Raw genomic sequence first — 14,047 nt, forward strand, 5'->3', positions numbered from 1 at the left:
TGTCGTTGCCAATCTAGAATAAACATACTGTTTTGGTTTTTTTTTTTTTATTTGTTTAGCTTGCTTTTAGGGTCAATTTTACAGCTTCCAGAGCAGCCTCCTGTTGAATGCTAGTGTATAGTGTGTTAACATCCACTGTTGCCATGATGTAGCCTTTTTTCCATTGATTCATTGTGAGAGCTGGAGCAGCAAAGGCTCCTGTTCTTGTAGTACTCTGCACCCAATACAGCATTTTTGTCAGTGAACAATATCTTTTCAAGTATTTAGTTGGTTTGGCCATTTTATTTACATCTGGTTTAGGGGTGATAATTGCTTTTATTGCAGTCTTATCATTTTGATTAAAACTGGTTAGATTTTACTTCATTTGATGCATTTCATATTATAGAATAATTTGTGAAAGGGGAAAAAAGCTATTAAACTGTAGCACTAGCTTGTGAACTGATGGAGTGTAGAAAGGGATCCAAAACTCACAGTGATGGGGATTTGTCTTGGGGATAAGGACATAGAGAAGATTGGTTGTGGTACTGGAAACTGATCAACCTACATCGGGCACAGCATTTTCACAGCCATCTTGGGAAGCCAGCTTCAGAACGGGAAAGACAAAACAGCAGAGCGCTTTATTGGAAATAAAACTGCATCTACTTACATGTTAAAATAGGAAAATCCATTTTGAAATGTAAGTAGATGCTGTTTTTATGTTCAGTAAAGATTTGTCATACGGACACCACTCTTTGTTCTGCTGTTTTGTCCTCATATGCTTTTTAGCATAAAATAAGATAATGCAAAAAAAATTAAAAATTGCTACCATGTATGGAAAAGGAGTTTGTTGATATTCATGATATTTTCTTTCACCCTTCTAGACCCAACCACAAATCAGATGATGATGAATATTCCTGATGTACTAACAAGACCTTCATTACATCGGGCCAATCTAAACATTAATATTTTGGACTCTCCTGCACTTAATTGCCAGCCTTCTACTTCTGGGTTTTCACTAGTTAAAGAAATTAAGGACTCTGCCTCTTTGCATGATGACGACAATATTTCTACAACCAGTGGTTTTTCTTCTCGGGCATCTGATAAAGGTAAGTTATTGCACTGACTATTTTGCAAATATCTAACTAGAATTTTCAGTGTGTCCTCTTGTAGATATCAGCTGGTAAAGGATTTACGCTTTTGAATTTTAAGGGTCCTTGACTGGGAGATGTTGATAAGCTCCACAAGGCAACTTGATTGCCACTTTTTTTCCTCTTGAATGTCAAGTGTCTGTCACTACATGAACACATGTATCAGAACCTTAAGGAGGATAAACACATTCTTCCTGCCATTTATGCTCGCTGATTCCTTTAGAAAAGAATGGCTGATGTAAGAAAAAGCTTTACCATGGGCCCAAATGCCCAAACTTGATGGTGCATTTTCTCAGGTTTCTAAATACTTAACTGTCATTGGGACATGGGTAATCCTTAAAGATCCCACAGACAAAGAGTGGACATTTTGCTTAAATGTGGTTAGGATCCCACCTATGCCAATCTCAAGCAAGTTATGGCCCCAATTTGTGTCACGTAACCTTGATATTTGACCATCCTAGTTGCAGACTCATTTAGAAATAGGCACGCCTAGATAAAATGTTTTTGAAATTTCTTTCTTTCTATTTTAAGTGTATGTAAATGCTTGCTAACAATATATTCCTATTTAGGTTGTGTTGTATCCCCATTCTGTGCTACAAATACTCCCAAACTTATACCAATTAAACATAAACAAATGTGCAAAAATATATAGTGCCTTGGGATTTTGTGTGATATACCAACACAAAGTGGCACATAATTGTGAAGTGGAAGGAAAATGATAAATTGTTTTCAGACTTTTTTAAAAATTTTTGAAAAGTGTGGTGTGCATTTGTATTCAGCCTCCCTGAGTCAGTACTTTGCAGAACCACCTTTCGCTGCAATTACAGCTGCAAGTCTTTTTGGGTATGTACATACCAGCTTTACAAATCTAGAGTTACATTTTTTTCCCATTCTTTTTTGCAAAAAGCTCAAGCTCTGTCAGATTGGATGGTGATAGTCTGTGAACATCAATTTTTCAAGTCTTGCCAGAGATTCTCAATTTAATTTAGGTCTGGACTTTGGGCCATTCTAACACATGACTATGCTTTGATCTAAGATATTCCATTGTAGCTCTGGCTGTATGTTTAGGTAGTTGTCCCGCTGGAAGGTGAACCTCCGCCCCAGTCTCAAGTCTTTTTTGCAGATTCCAACAGGTTTTCTTCTATGGTTGCCCTGTGCTTGGCTCCATCCATCTTCCCATCAATGCTGGCCAGCTTCCTTGTCCATGCTGAAGAAAAGCATTCCCACAACTTTATGCTGCCACCACCACCATGTCTCACGGTGGGGATTGTGTGTTCAGGGTATTGTGCAGTATTAATTTTCCTCCATGCATAGCGTTTTGCATTTAGGCCAGAAAGTTAAATGTTGGTCTCATCTGACCATAGAACCTTCTTCCACATGTTTGCGAGAAGCCATGTGGGGCACACAGCAAACGGGACTTCTTATGGCTTTCTTTCAACAATGGCTCTCTTCTTGCCGCTCTTCCATAAAAGCCAGATTTGTGGAGGGCACGACTAAACGTTGTCCTGTGGACAGATTCTCCCACCTGAGCTGTGGATCTCTGCAGCTCCTCCAGTTACCATGGACCTTTTGGCTGCTTCCCTGATTATTGCTCTCTGATCTATTGCTCTCCTTGCCTGGCTCGTCAGTTTAGGTGGACGACCATATCTTGGTAGGTTTTCAATTGTGCTATACTCTATCCATTTTCAGATGATGGATTGAACAGTGCTCCGTGAGATGTTCGAAGCTTGGGATATTTTTTTATAACCTAACCCTGCTTTAAACATCTGCACAACTTTATCCCTGACCTTTCTGGTGTGTTCCTTGGCCTTTATGATGCTATGTGTTGATTAATGTTTTCTAACAAACATCTGAGTGAGGGCTTCACAGAACAGCTGTATTTATACGAAGATTAAAATACACACAGGTGTACTATTTATTAATTATATGACTTCTGAAGGCAATTGGTTCCACTAGATTTTAGTTAGGGGTATCAGAGTAAAGGGAGCTGAATACAAATGTATGCTCACACTTTTCAGAGATTTGTAAACAAAAATTTGAAAAGCATTTATCATTTTCTTCTCCTTCACAATTATGTGCCACTTTGTGTCTAACAAATAAAATCCCAATAAAATATTTTTATGTTTTTGGTTGTAACATGACGAAATGTGGAAAATAAGGGCTATGAATACTTTTTCAAGGCACTGCATGTAAGCAGCTGTATTTAAAACAAACCCCTTAACATACAGTGGAAGTAAGGCTAATCCTACTTGAATACAGTGCTTCACACACTGTTTAGGAAATTACATTGATTCCAAAATCAAATGGTACAAGGAAACAAGTTTTGAAGTCCTTTTTCTAATGCCATAGGTCAAATGTTCCAAACACAAGGCTTGTCAGCCCAATCTGGCCCACCAGGCCGTTTCATGTGGCTCTCACACCTCTCCTGCAGCTGTGACACCCCCCTCATTTCTCCCCACCACCTTGTCTCAGCAGTTAGCAGTAGAGAGGACAGAATTCTAATACCAGATCCTGCGCTTTTCCGTGCAGCTGTGGCAAGGCTCGTCTCAGCAGTTGGCAGCAGAGAGGTCAACAGAACATCTACAGATCCTTTGTCTCTCTATGCAGCCATAGCACCCCCTTGTTTCTGCCTCCCCTGGTCTGAACATACAGCAGACTCTGGCAACTGACTTCAGCCCTCTTCCGGTCCTCATTTATACTCTGCACTTTCTGTGTTCCAGCTTCGCACCTGCACTGTGAAATAAGGGAGGGTATGGGACTGTTCTGATGGTAAGGTGGTTCTTGACATCTGATGTAAAGGGGGGTGGTGTACTTGAGTCAAACGTAGAGGCAATTATTTAATATGATAGTGGATAGATTTATACAGACTTAGATACAATTGGCCCTTTGAGTGCAACCAGAATGCTAATGTGGGCTGCAATTTAAATTTTGTTTGACACCCCTGCCATAGGTAATGTTATCTGTACTGGGAATTTGCATACAGTTATTCGTACGAACATAAATCTGAAAATAGATTTGTGTATGGCAAGCTTTATACAGCCTTCTTGGAATAGCAAGGCCAGAATTCTCTTGAATTCCACCAGTTAGTCTTTCTGATGTTTAGTGTTTAACTGTAGGTTGCCAATGAGCAAGGCTGACCAGCTTAACTGCTTGCTGAAGTACTCGGCACCCTCTGATAAGCTTCCATAACTGTGAACAGTAGTCCTCTCTCTTTCCCATTTAGGAGGGCTTTCTCCTTTTATATTGCCTCTCCTTTGCTTGATTCTCCTTCTTGGTATCTGGGAATCTGGACTTGAGGCAAGATGGGCAAGGGAACCTCTAGGTCATTTATTATCCTTGGACTGGCTGATTTTGCTTTTTGGACCGGTTGTCCAATTTTTCCTTTTTGAGGATCTGTTTTGAGGCTGGAAAACCTTTAGTGTTCCCTTTTCTTGATCATTCTTGTTGGTTTCTTCTTGTGCAAGTAGTTATTACTCCACATGTTGCTTTTGCTTGGCTCATAGGTTCTGCTGGCATGTACTGTGTCCTTCGAGGTGGTCATTCCCTCAATTCCTAAGTCCCTCAATGAATGATAAAGAAAATATTTTTGTACTTTCCATGAGAGTTTTTTTATTAAAGTCCATTAAGGGACAGGGGACCTGCGTCCTCTGTGTTTATATTAAGCAAAATAGTCCAATAAACAGGTGCAGCGCTAAAAAATGACGAAACTGATCAAACAAAATTACTATGCCTACAGATGTACACGGTGCTAATGATATTGCACCAATATAAGATAAAAAAACACAGTCTTATTATGCGTGAAAAAGTGTGCAGGCTTGACTCGGGAAGGTCAGCTATATCAAATGGTGAAATCCAACTTCATAGATAATTCATAGTGATATTCCTTGTGATGTGCCTCCGTGCATCAATTTATAAAATGCGCACTCACCAGATGCACATATAATTTGTGCATTAAACCATTAAATCTCTGCGGGCTCCCCTTTAAGTGGATCAGCCAGGAGTAAGGATCCTTCATCCGGACACCAGCCTCTTGTGCAGCCACGCTTCCTTTGGGGGTCTCCAAGAGCAGTTGGCTCAGAGCCTCCTTGTAGCAGGGTCTGGGCGGTGCAGTGCAGGGCGGTTCACCCCGGAAGCTGGCCCCAGCATTCGGCCGATTGCTGAACTCGTCCTCCTGAATCACCAACACTGGCTGTGATTGGCTGACATTACCGTAACCCCTTCCTGACTGATGTGCGGGTATAAATGTGGGTATCCGTGAGCGGAAATTACTGGATGGCGGCGAGGATCGTCCAATTGTCCTCTCCCACGGAGGTGGCCTCTTCTGGGACTCTCCCTGGGGAAGGCGGTGACCCGGTGTAGCGGTAAAATGAGTATCCTGTGAAGATCTATCACCTCAGTGCGCGGACAGCCAATCACTGTACAGAGAGGACCTGGGTGGCGGCAAAATAGGTATTCTATGGAAACACATTGGTCAGGAAGGGGTTAAGGTAACCTCAGCCAATCACAGCCAGTATTGGTGATTCAGGACGACGAGTTCAGCAATTGGCCGAATACTGGGGCCAGCTTCCGGGGTGAACCGCGCTGCACTGCACTGTCCTGGCTAACGACTACAGCACCGTCCAGACCCTGCTACAAGGAGGTTCTGAGCCAACTGCTCTTGGAGACCCCCAGAGGAAGCGTGGCTGCACAAGAGGCTGGTGTCCGGATGAAGGATCCTTACTCCTGGCTGGCTGATCCACTTAAAGGGGAGCCCGCAGAGATTTAATGGTTTAATGCACAAATTCTATGTGCATCTGGTGAGTGTGCATTTTATAAATTGATGCACGGAGTCACATCACAAGGAATATCTATGCATTATCTATGAAGTTGGATTTCACCATTTGATGTTGCTGACCTTCCCGAGTCAAGCCTGCACGCTTTTTCACGCATAAAAAGACTGTGTGTTTATATGTTATATTTGTGCAATATCATCAGCACTGTGTACATCTGTATGCATAGTAATTTTATTCGTTTGATCAGTTTTGTATTTTTTTTTTTTTTCTTTAAGCGCTGCACCTGTTTATATTTGTCATCACTGGGTTTTTAGGATATCCTATGTCGGTGCAATTGCTGCTGGATACTCCATATTTATAATTTTATTCATTTAGATAATCTGAGCGCTCGCTGTACGCACTTTTATTTTTTCTTCTATTCTGCTTGCTTGCTGAGGCATGATGGCTAGGTGTGGAGCTGCCTTTCAATGGGGTTTTTCTGTCTTCTAGTGTCTACATCTCATGTAGGCAGCAGCATGCAACCAGAAGAATTTTATGGCAAGAACAAAAATGTATAATTTTTTTTTTTTTTCCCCCCTCAGATGTTGCTGTTACAAAAACTGGGAATGTTCCATTACTGTGGTCTCCTGAAGCTGATCGGACACATAATGTTTCACAAAACTCGTCCTTCAATTCGAAGAAACCTGCATTTAATCCATCAGCCTTTTCCTCATTTTTACCTGTAAGTGCTTTACTACTACTTTACTTTTTAATTTAAAAATGTTTTGTTGGAGTTGGTGCATTTCGACCCAAGAAATGTAATACAGTTTACCTTACCAATCTTCAGATGTATTTGCTTCATTTGTCTTCGCTTCCTCACCCCCCACCAATCCGACCAGTAACCTACTTCCTGAGGTCACAGCGCTCACTCATCACTTACTTACAGAGCTATATTGTGTGTATAGTTTTTTTATTTATTTATTTTCTTATATATATATATATATATATATATATATATATATATATATATATATATATATATATATATATATATATATATATATTATACACACACAGGTTTTACTGAGGTCAAAAAATGCTGTATATTAAGAATGCTTTCAGAAATAGAAGTGTTAATAGTTTATTTTGATCAATTAAATTAACAAAGTAGTAAATGAACAGAAGAGGAAATCAAATCAGTATTTGGTGTTACAGCCCTTTGCCTTCAAAACTGCATCAGTTCTTTTAGGTACACTTGCACACTGTTTTTGAAGGAACTCGGCAGGCAGGTTGTTCCAAACTTCTCAGAGAACTAACCACAGATCTTCTGTGGATGTAGGCTGCCTCATATCCTTCGGTCTCTTCATGTAATCCCAGGCCGATTCAATGTTGAAATCAGGGCTCTGTGGGGGTCAAACCATCACTTCCAGGACTCCTTGTTCTTTACACAGAAGATGATTCTGAATGAAATTTGCTGTATGTTTGTGGTCCTTGTCGTGCTGCAGAATACGTTTGGGGCCAGTCACACACCTCACTGATGGTATGACATTGATGGATAAATATCTGTGTATTTCTGAGCACCGAGTACTCAAGTGATCCAGACCAAATCTCCAACTCCATTTGCAGAAATGCAGCTCCAAATTTGCAAGGAACCTCCACTGTGCTTCACTGACACCTGCAGAGACTCATTGTTCTGCTCTCCAGCCCTTTAGTGCACAAACTGCCTTCTGCTACAGCCAAATATTTCATATTTTGACACATCAGTCCAGATCACCTTCTGCCATTTTCCTGCACCCTAGTTCCTATGTTTTTGTGCATAGTTGAGTCGCTTAGCCTTGTTTCATGTCGGAAGTATGGATTTTTGGCTGCAGTTTTTCCACGAAGACCACCTAAACAGACCTCTCTGAATAGTAGATGGGTGTATTTTGGTCACATTGGTTTCTGCCAGTTCTGTGCTAATGGTACTTCTAGACATCTACTGATGTTGAAGGGAAATAAGCTTGATGTCTTTCATCTGCTGCATTAAGTTTTTCCTTTGCAAGCACCGAGTTTATGTTCCTCAACATTGTCCACTTCTTTAAAAGAGCTTGAACAGCACATCGTGACCCCAATCTGCTTTGAAATCTTTGGGAGAGACCTTGCTGATGCAGTGTAACTACCTTGTGTCTTGTTGCTGTGGTTAGTCTTGCCATGGTGTAAGACCTGTGAGATGAAACTGTCTTTCACAACCTCACCCTAGTAGCAGAGTTTGGCTGTTCCTCACCCAGTTTTAAGCCTCCTAAACAGCTGTCTGTTTCAGTTAATGACTGTTTCATCCTGCATATGAAATTGATAATCATTAGTACCTGCTTGGTATAAATAGTTAATCCTACACCTGACTCCAATCCTACAAAATCCTTGACTTTGTGCAAGTGTAAGAATTGATGCTGGTTTGAAGCCAAAGGGTAGTCGCATAGAATGCATGAAGGTAAAAAACCTCGAGCCTTTACAACCACTTTAAAGGGCTACTGACAACCTGTGTTTAGCACTCCAAAGTTCAGGATTATACTTGCAGCTGAATGACTCGGATGAGTGACTCCTTCCCCTTGCGGTCCCTGCTTTGTGGTTTTAACTCTAGCTGCCAAAGCAATTTTTGTGAAAATCTTAACGGGTACATCTTAGGCCTGACAATTCGCTGCAGTTTATTTATTTTCTTTGTCACACGTTGGCAATACATGTTTTGTAAAATTAACTTTAGTGGCTTTGATAATGTATTATCCTTTTTGTTTGGTAAAACTTGAAAGATGAGGTTCTGCTGTATAGATACCGAACATGTTACACTGGGAACATGAAATGCAGTGTATATAAAAGTGTTATGCTTGAAATAATAGTACAGCTTATTCAGTAAATAAACTAAACTTTTTTTAAATTCTATTTTTTTTAAATTAAAAATGGAATGACTGTATATGATAACATTTCAACTATATATAAGAACAGATGAGCACCCCCCCATTTCCCTCATAATAATTTTAAAAGTTTCTACCAATATGCATTTTGTTACCATGCTGATCCAGATCCAAAACCTTTTTTTTTTTTTTGTTTGTTTTTGTTTTTTTTTCTTTTTTTCCTCCAAAATGTTTGGTCTTTTTTCGTTAAACAACCCAGTGGTGATTAAATACCACCAAAAGAGAGCTCTAGTTGTGTGAACAAAATAAATAGTTTTGGTACAGTGTTGTATAACAGCGCAACTGTCATTCAAACTGTGAGTGCTGAAAGCTGAAAATTACCAGGGGGTAAAAGTGCCCAGGATTGAAGTGGCTAAGACTTTACATGAAGCCTCAGAACCTTTCATTGTAATAGAACATATTTTTTTTTTCTCCATTTTCCCCCCACCCCCAATTTTTCTTGGAGAAAGGAAGAGAAAAAAAGGCTTTGAAACGACAGGAAAGATTTTTTTTTTTGTTTTTTTTCCCCCCCACGCTGTCCCATCTCTAGGTGCGCCTAAGATTAAAATATTTATAAAACAAAGATTTTATATGAACAGATATAAAAGAAAGCAGAATTCATTATTTGTATTTTTTTTTATTCTTTTTGTATCCCATATTTAACCGTTTCAATACCGTGCAATTTTACACCTTCCTGCCCAGGCCATTTTTCAGGTTTCAGCGCTCTCACACTTTGAATGACAATTGCGCGGTCATACAACACTGTACCCAAACTAAAATTTTATCATTTTCTTCACACAACTAGAGCTTTCTTTTGGTGGTATTTAATCACCGCTGGGGTTTTTATTTTTTGCTAAATTAACAAAAAAAGACCAAAAATTTTGAAACAAAAACACATTTTTCTTTGTTTCTGTTATAAAAGTTTACAAATAAATAATTGTTGTTCATAAATTTAGGCCGAGATGTATTCTACTACATGTCTTTGGTGAAAATAACCCAAAATAGGATGTATTATTTAGTTTGTAGGAAAGTTATAGAGTTCACAAACTATGGTATATATCTGAATATTGATCAATCCTGAAGTACTGACAGCCAATCTAATTTCTTGAGGTCCAAGAATGTCAGAATAGTACAGATATCCCCAAATGTCCCCTTTTTGCAGAGTAGACAGTACGACGTACTTCATAAGAGGCATGGCGAGTTTTTTTTTGAAGTTGTATTTTTTTTTCGGAAAATTAAAAAATTAAAAAAATTATTTTCACTATTTTTTTTTTTTTTACATACTGTCACCAGTGCAGTACAGCGTCATCATATAACTGGCATGGCGGTGAACAGGGACACTGACTGGTGACAGTATGGAAAAAAAATATATATATATATTTTTTAAAAAATTTTTAGATTTTTTTATTTAATTTTTTATTACATTTTTTTTTTTTAAGATTTTTTTTTTCATATTTTACTATGACCAAAGTAGTACAATGTTACCATAGTAACATTGTACTACTTTGGGGAAGTGATCAGTATTTTTTTTTTTTTTTTTTTTACACAATTTGCTTTTAGCAAAGAATTACTTTGCTATAAGCAAGCATTTACCTGAATGAAATCGATTCATTCAGCTTTTTTTTTTTTTTTTTTTTTTTTTTTTTCTTTCTGTGCTTAGCTGTGATTTGGTCACAGCTAATCACATGACGTGCATGTGATTAGCTGTGACCATTCACAGCTAGGCACTAGTATACAATGGATGGCATCATGAATGAAGCCATCCATTGTATACAACTGTCATGTGACCTGCTGTGATTGGTCACAGCAGGTCACATGGTACCAGCAATGGGAGCCGGTACTCGGATCTGTCATCGCCCGTGTCCGAGGTGTACGGCCGGTGACAGATCGCACTGCTGCGCCGCTCTGCATTAGCGCAAACGGCGCATGTGCGGGAGCATGCCAAATGGCGTGCAGCCGGAGTGCAGAGACACTTTTGAAGCCGCCAAACGGCCATTGGCCGGGCAGCTAATGGTTAAACGTTTGTTTAAAATCTATTGTTTGCAGCTCTGAAAGGCCTGGGGAAATGGTCTGGGATTTTGTTAATCTGTGATTATTTGTTGCTTAGGCTCTTGCCTTTTAGAGGATTTACTCAAGGTTCAAATTGGTTGTAAAGCTAGGTTTTCTCTTTTTTTTTTTTTTCTTTTTTTTTTTTTTTTTCTTTTTTTTTTACACCTTAATGCATTCTTTCCATTAAAGTGTTGCTAAACCCATGTCCCTGCATTCACTTTATCTGGTCTCCCACAGTATACAGAACATGGAAATGCAATTATTTTATTAAATATAAACTGCTCAATACCTTTTCTCATCAGCAGTGTATAACAGTCTTGTGACGACTTTTTTCAGTGTTCAGCAGAGCACTGGTTAAAGTTTGTAGTGGAGTTTTCATTCTCCTCTGGCTGTCCTATGAGTCTGCGTGACCCTCTGTTTGGACAGTGCTGATTGACCCTGTGCTGATCACATGCACTTTCCCCAAAAAAAAACCTCTAGCAATACACTGAGTATGTGCAGAGTTCCTCCTATTACTCTATACTATTAGCAGATGGATTGGGGACAGTAGAAGGGGAGGATTGGAGAAGACTGGGGCAAACAGCCTTTTCTACACCATGTGGAGGATTAACCTCCTAGGTTCCCCAGTGAGTGTAACCAGCATTTTGCTGCATATACAGACTGATCTTACAGTTTGGGGTTTAGAAACACGCAGTCTGCTTTATCTCCCAACCCCCCACCCCCCCGCAGTCATGTTCCAGTGAGGGTTAATGAGTTACTGGATCTTTCACATGCACTTGCCAAAAGTGTGCTCTGTGAATGTAGCAGGGGTGGATGAATGAATGAAAGGTCCGCTACCTCCTTTCATAAAAATGAGTGCTGTTCATTGTGGTAAATGATAGCACAGCTTTTATGAATGGGCAGAAAGCCTTTGTACCCATTTGTATGTTGACATATCCACATTGCTGTTTTTTGGCTAATTACTTTTTGTGGGTGGTTGCAGCTGCGGGAACCACCCACACAAATCTAGCCTGAAGTAATAAACCTGCAGATCTCTAGTTGAAATTTTATACTTTCCATAATTAGTTGGGAAGGTGTCTGAAGCACTGGCTTTCATTTGTTTTTGTTAGCTTAGTTTTTACTGTAGTAATGCTATTTTGAGTGTTGCGTATCTTTTTATAATGTTTACGAGCTGTCGTGTTTATTTAATTTATCATTTTACCTCTTTCTTGACAAGAATTCAAGTCGACTTGGAGATTCCCCCTTTTATCCAGGCAAGACAACTTACGGAGGTGCAGCTGCAGCTTGTCAGTCCAAGGTCCGCAGCACTCCATATCGGGTAAATGTGGCTTTTACTTTTCCTGTCTTTTGTTGGAGTAGATTTTTATATGCTTTGTGGTGTATTTACTAAAAAAAAACAAAAATTGCAGATCTGCCCATTAACCCTGTTGAGTTTCCGGCTGGTAATCACAAACTTAACCATTCACAAGTGTAAATGGAGCCTGAAGTCTAAAGGACCCTTGATTGCTTGTCCCTTGTTTGTTAGGAGGTGCATTTCCACTGCCTTTTACGAGAGGTGTGTGAGTGGTAAATGGGAAGATTCTTATAAAATTATCGGCACCTCTTGTGTGGCTGTGTTTTAAATGTTTCCCTAATGGCTCCTTTACAGTAGTGGTTAGTGGAGGTAAAACCACATGGTTGAGCTTCCCAATGGGTCCCCATTTTGGTGCAAAGGCAGTAACTGGAGGTGTGCACTTCTATACCCCTATTCATTCAGCACAACACACCCTAAAATAATGATAGTGCTCTAAATAGTTGCTGCTAAAACACTTAGTGACTTCACAACACCTGTACCAAAATGAAGAACAAAGTGTGGCGCAACAGACTAATATCTCATATAAAAATATAGATTAAACCATAAGGTCCCATGAAAAAGTCTCTCATAACACCACTATGCAATGTGTATAAGATAAATCTTCTCTTCTTCAGTGCCAACCGTGCCATCACCAGTAGGTGAAAAAACCTGCTCCACTCACTTTATGACCTCAATAGGTTGTTATGCGCTGAACATGTGAACAGACTTATGTGCACCCTCTGTGGTCTTCCTCCAGCTCCTCTGGCACTGAAGAAGAGAGATTTATCTTATACACATTGCACAGTGGTGTTGTAAGATACTTTCATGGAACTTTGTTTAATATTTATTTTTATAGCAGCTGTGCATTTGACATGGCTGTGATTTGCTTAATAACAGCGGCAGGAACTACACCCCGTCACATTTGGCGAACAGTATTGCCCACAAAATTTGGCCCATGAGGAGTTGAGGCAAAACAACCCAACCTCACTGCCTGTCAAATGGTCACTGAAGGGGGATCCAAATGTGGATCACTCTTCAGAGAGCATTTCTAGAGTAAATAAGTCCTACGTGTTTGTAAACACATACAAATGATCCTGCACGTCATGATCTAAGATACACACGTTGTCTGCTTGTTGATGTGCTGGCATGGTGTGTCTTGATAGCATGGTGTACTTTTTCAATTTTAAAGCTGGAATGTACACTGTGTACAATGTTGGCAATATGTCTGAATAACTACAGGCTTTTCTTGTTAAATTCAAGAACTGTATTTGAACTAGCTGATTCACAAAGTACAGTAGTTTACAAATGTCACGGAGCTATCCATTAGTATGACTTTGCAAAAAAATTCAAGCTTAGAAGTAGGTGTATTTCTCTCTTTACACAGGTTCCATTTTTTAAGCTTAGGTTTGGCAAGTGTAAGGCTCAGTTCACACTTGCTTTGTAAGTAGGTGTTTTGCAGGCTTCTGAGGGGTGTTTTTAACGCTCCTCAAACGTCCATGCAAATTTTAGACATGGCAGCACACAGTGCTGTTCACACAGAAGGGTTAGTGTCGCCGCAAAATTGATGCCTCATGTCAAGTCAGGAGGAGTTGAAGCCTTTCAGCGCCTCCCATTCAAGTCTATGGCGATGCTCCTCAATCGCCTGGCAGGTGTTTGTGGGGCATTAATACCATTAAAAACACTCCCCAAATTCCTGTCACGCTATAGGTGCATTTGCGAAGAAGTCAAGTGTGATCAAGCTCTAACACTACACAGATGGGGTAACTGATGCCTGGAAAAATCAATGCCCGATTTGCCCAGTAGGTGCTGCATGTTTATGCATAGAACTTTCTGTTGCCTGTAGATCTGAATTAAAATCACTGT

At 39.8% G+C, this 14,047-nt stretch overlaps 1 protein-coding gene across 3 annotated transcripts in view; it reads left to right on the forward strand.

Annotated features, from left to right (window-relative positions):
• Positions 1-14,047, forward strand: part of NUP153 (nucleoporin 153) — a 124,169-nt gene that overhangs the window by 37,663 nt on the left and 72,459 nt on the right. For all 3 annotated transcript variants that reach the window (XM_089682280.1, XM_089682278.1, XM_089682279.1), the window contains exons 3-5: positions 861-1,085; positions 6,481-6,620; positions 12,068-12,169. In XM_089682280.1, coding sequence (XP_089538406.1) covers positions 861-1,085; positions 6,481-6,620; positions 12,068-12,169 — 467 coding nt within the window. The remainder of the gene's footprint in view (positions 1-860; positions 1,086-6,480; positions 6,621-12,067; positions 12,170-14,047) is intronic.

The sequence above is a fragment of the Staurois parvus genome, unplaced genomic scaffold (genome assembly GCF_062004578.1).
Source record: "Staurois parvus isolate SC_StPar_1 unplaced genomic scaffold, SC_StPar_1.0 ptg000287l, whole genome shotgun sequence".
In the NCBI taxonomy this organism is placed as follows: domain Eukaryota; kingdom Metazoa; phylum Chordata; class Amphibia; order Anura; family Ranidae; genus Staurois; species Staurois parvus.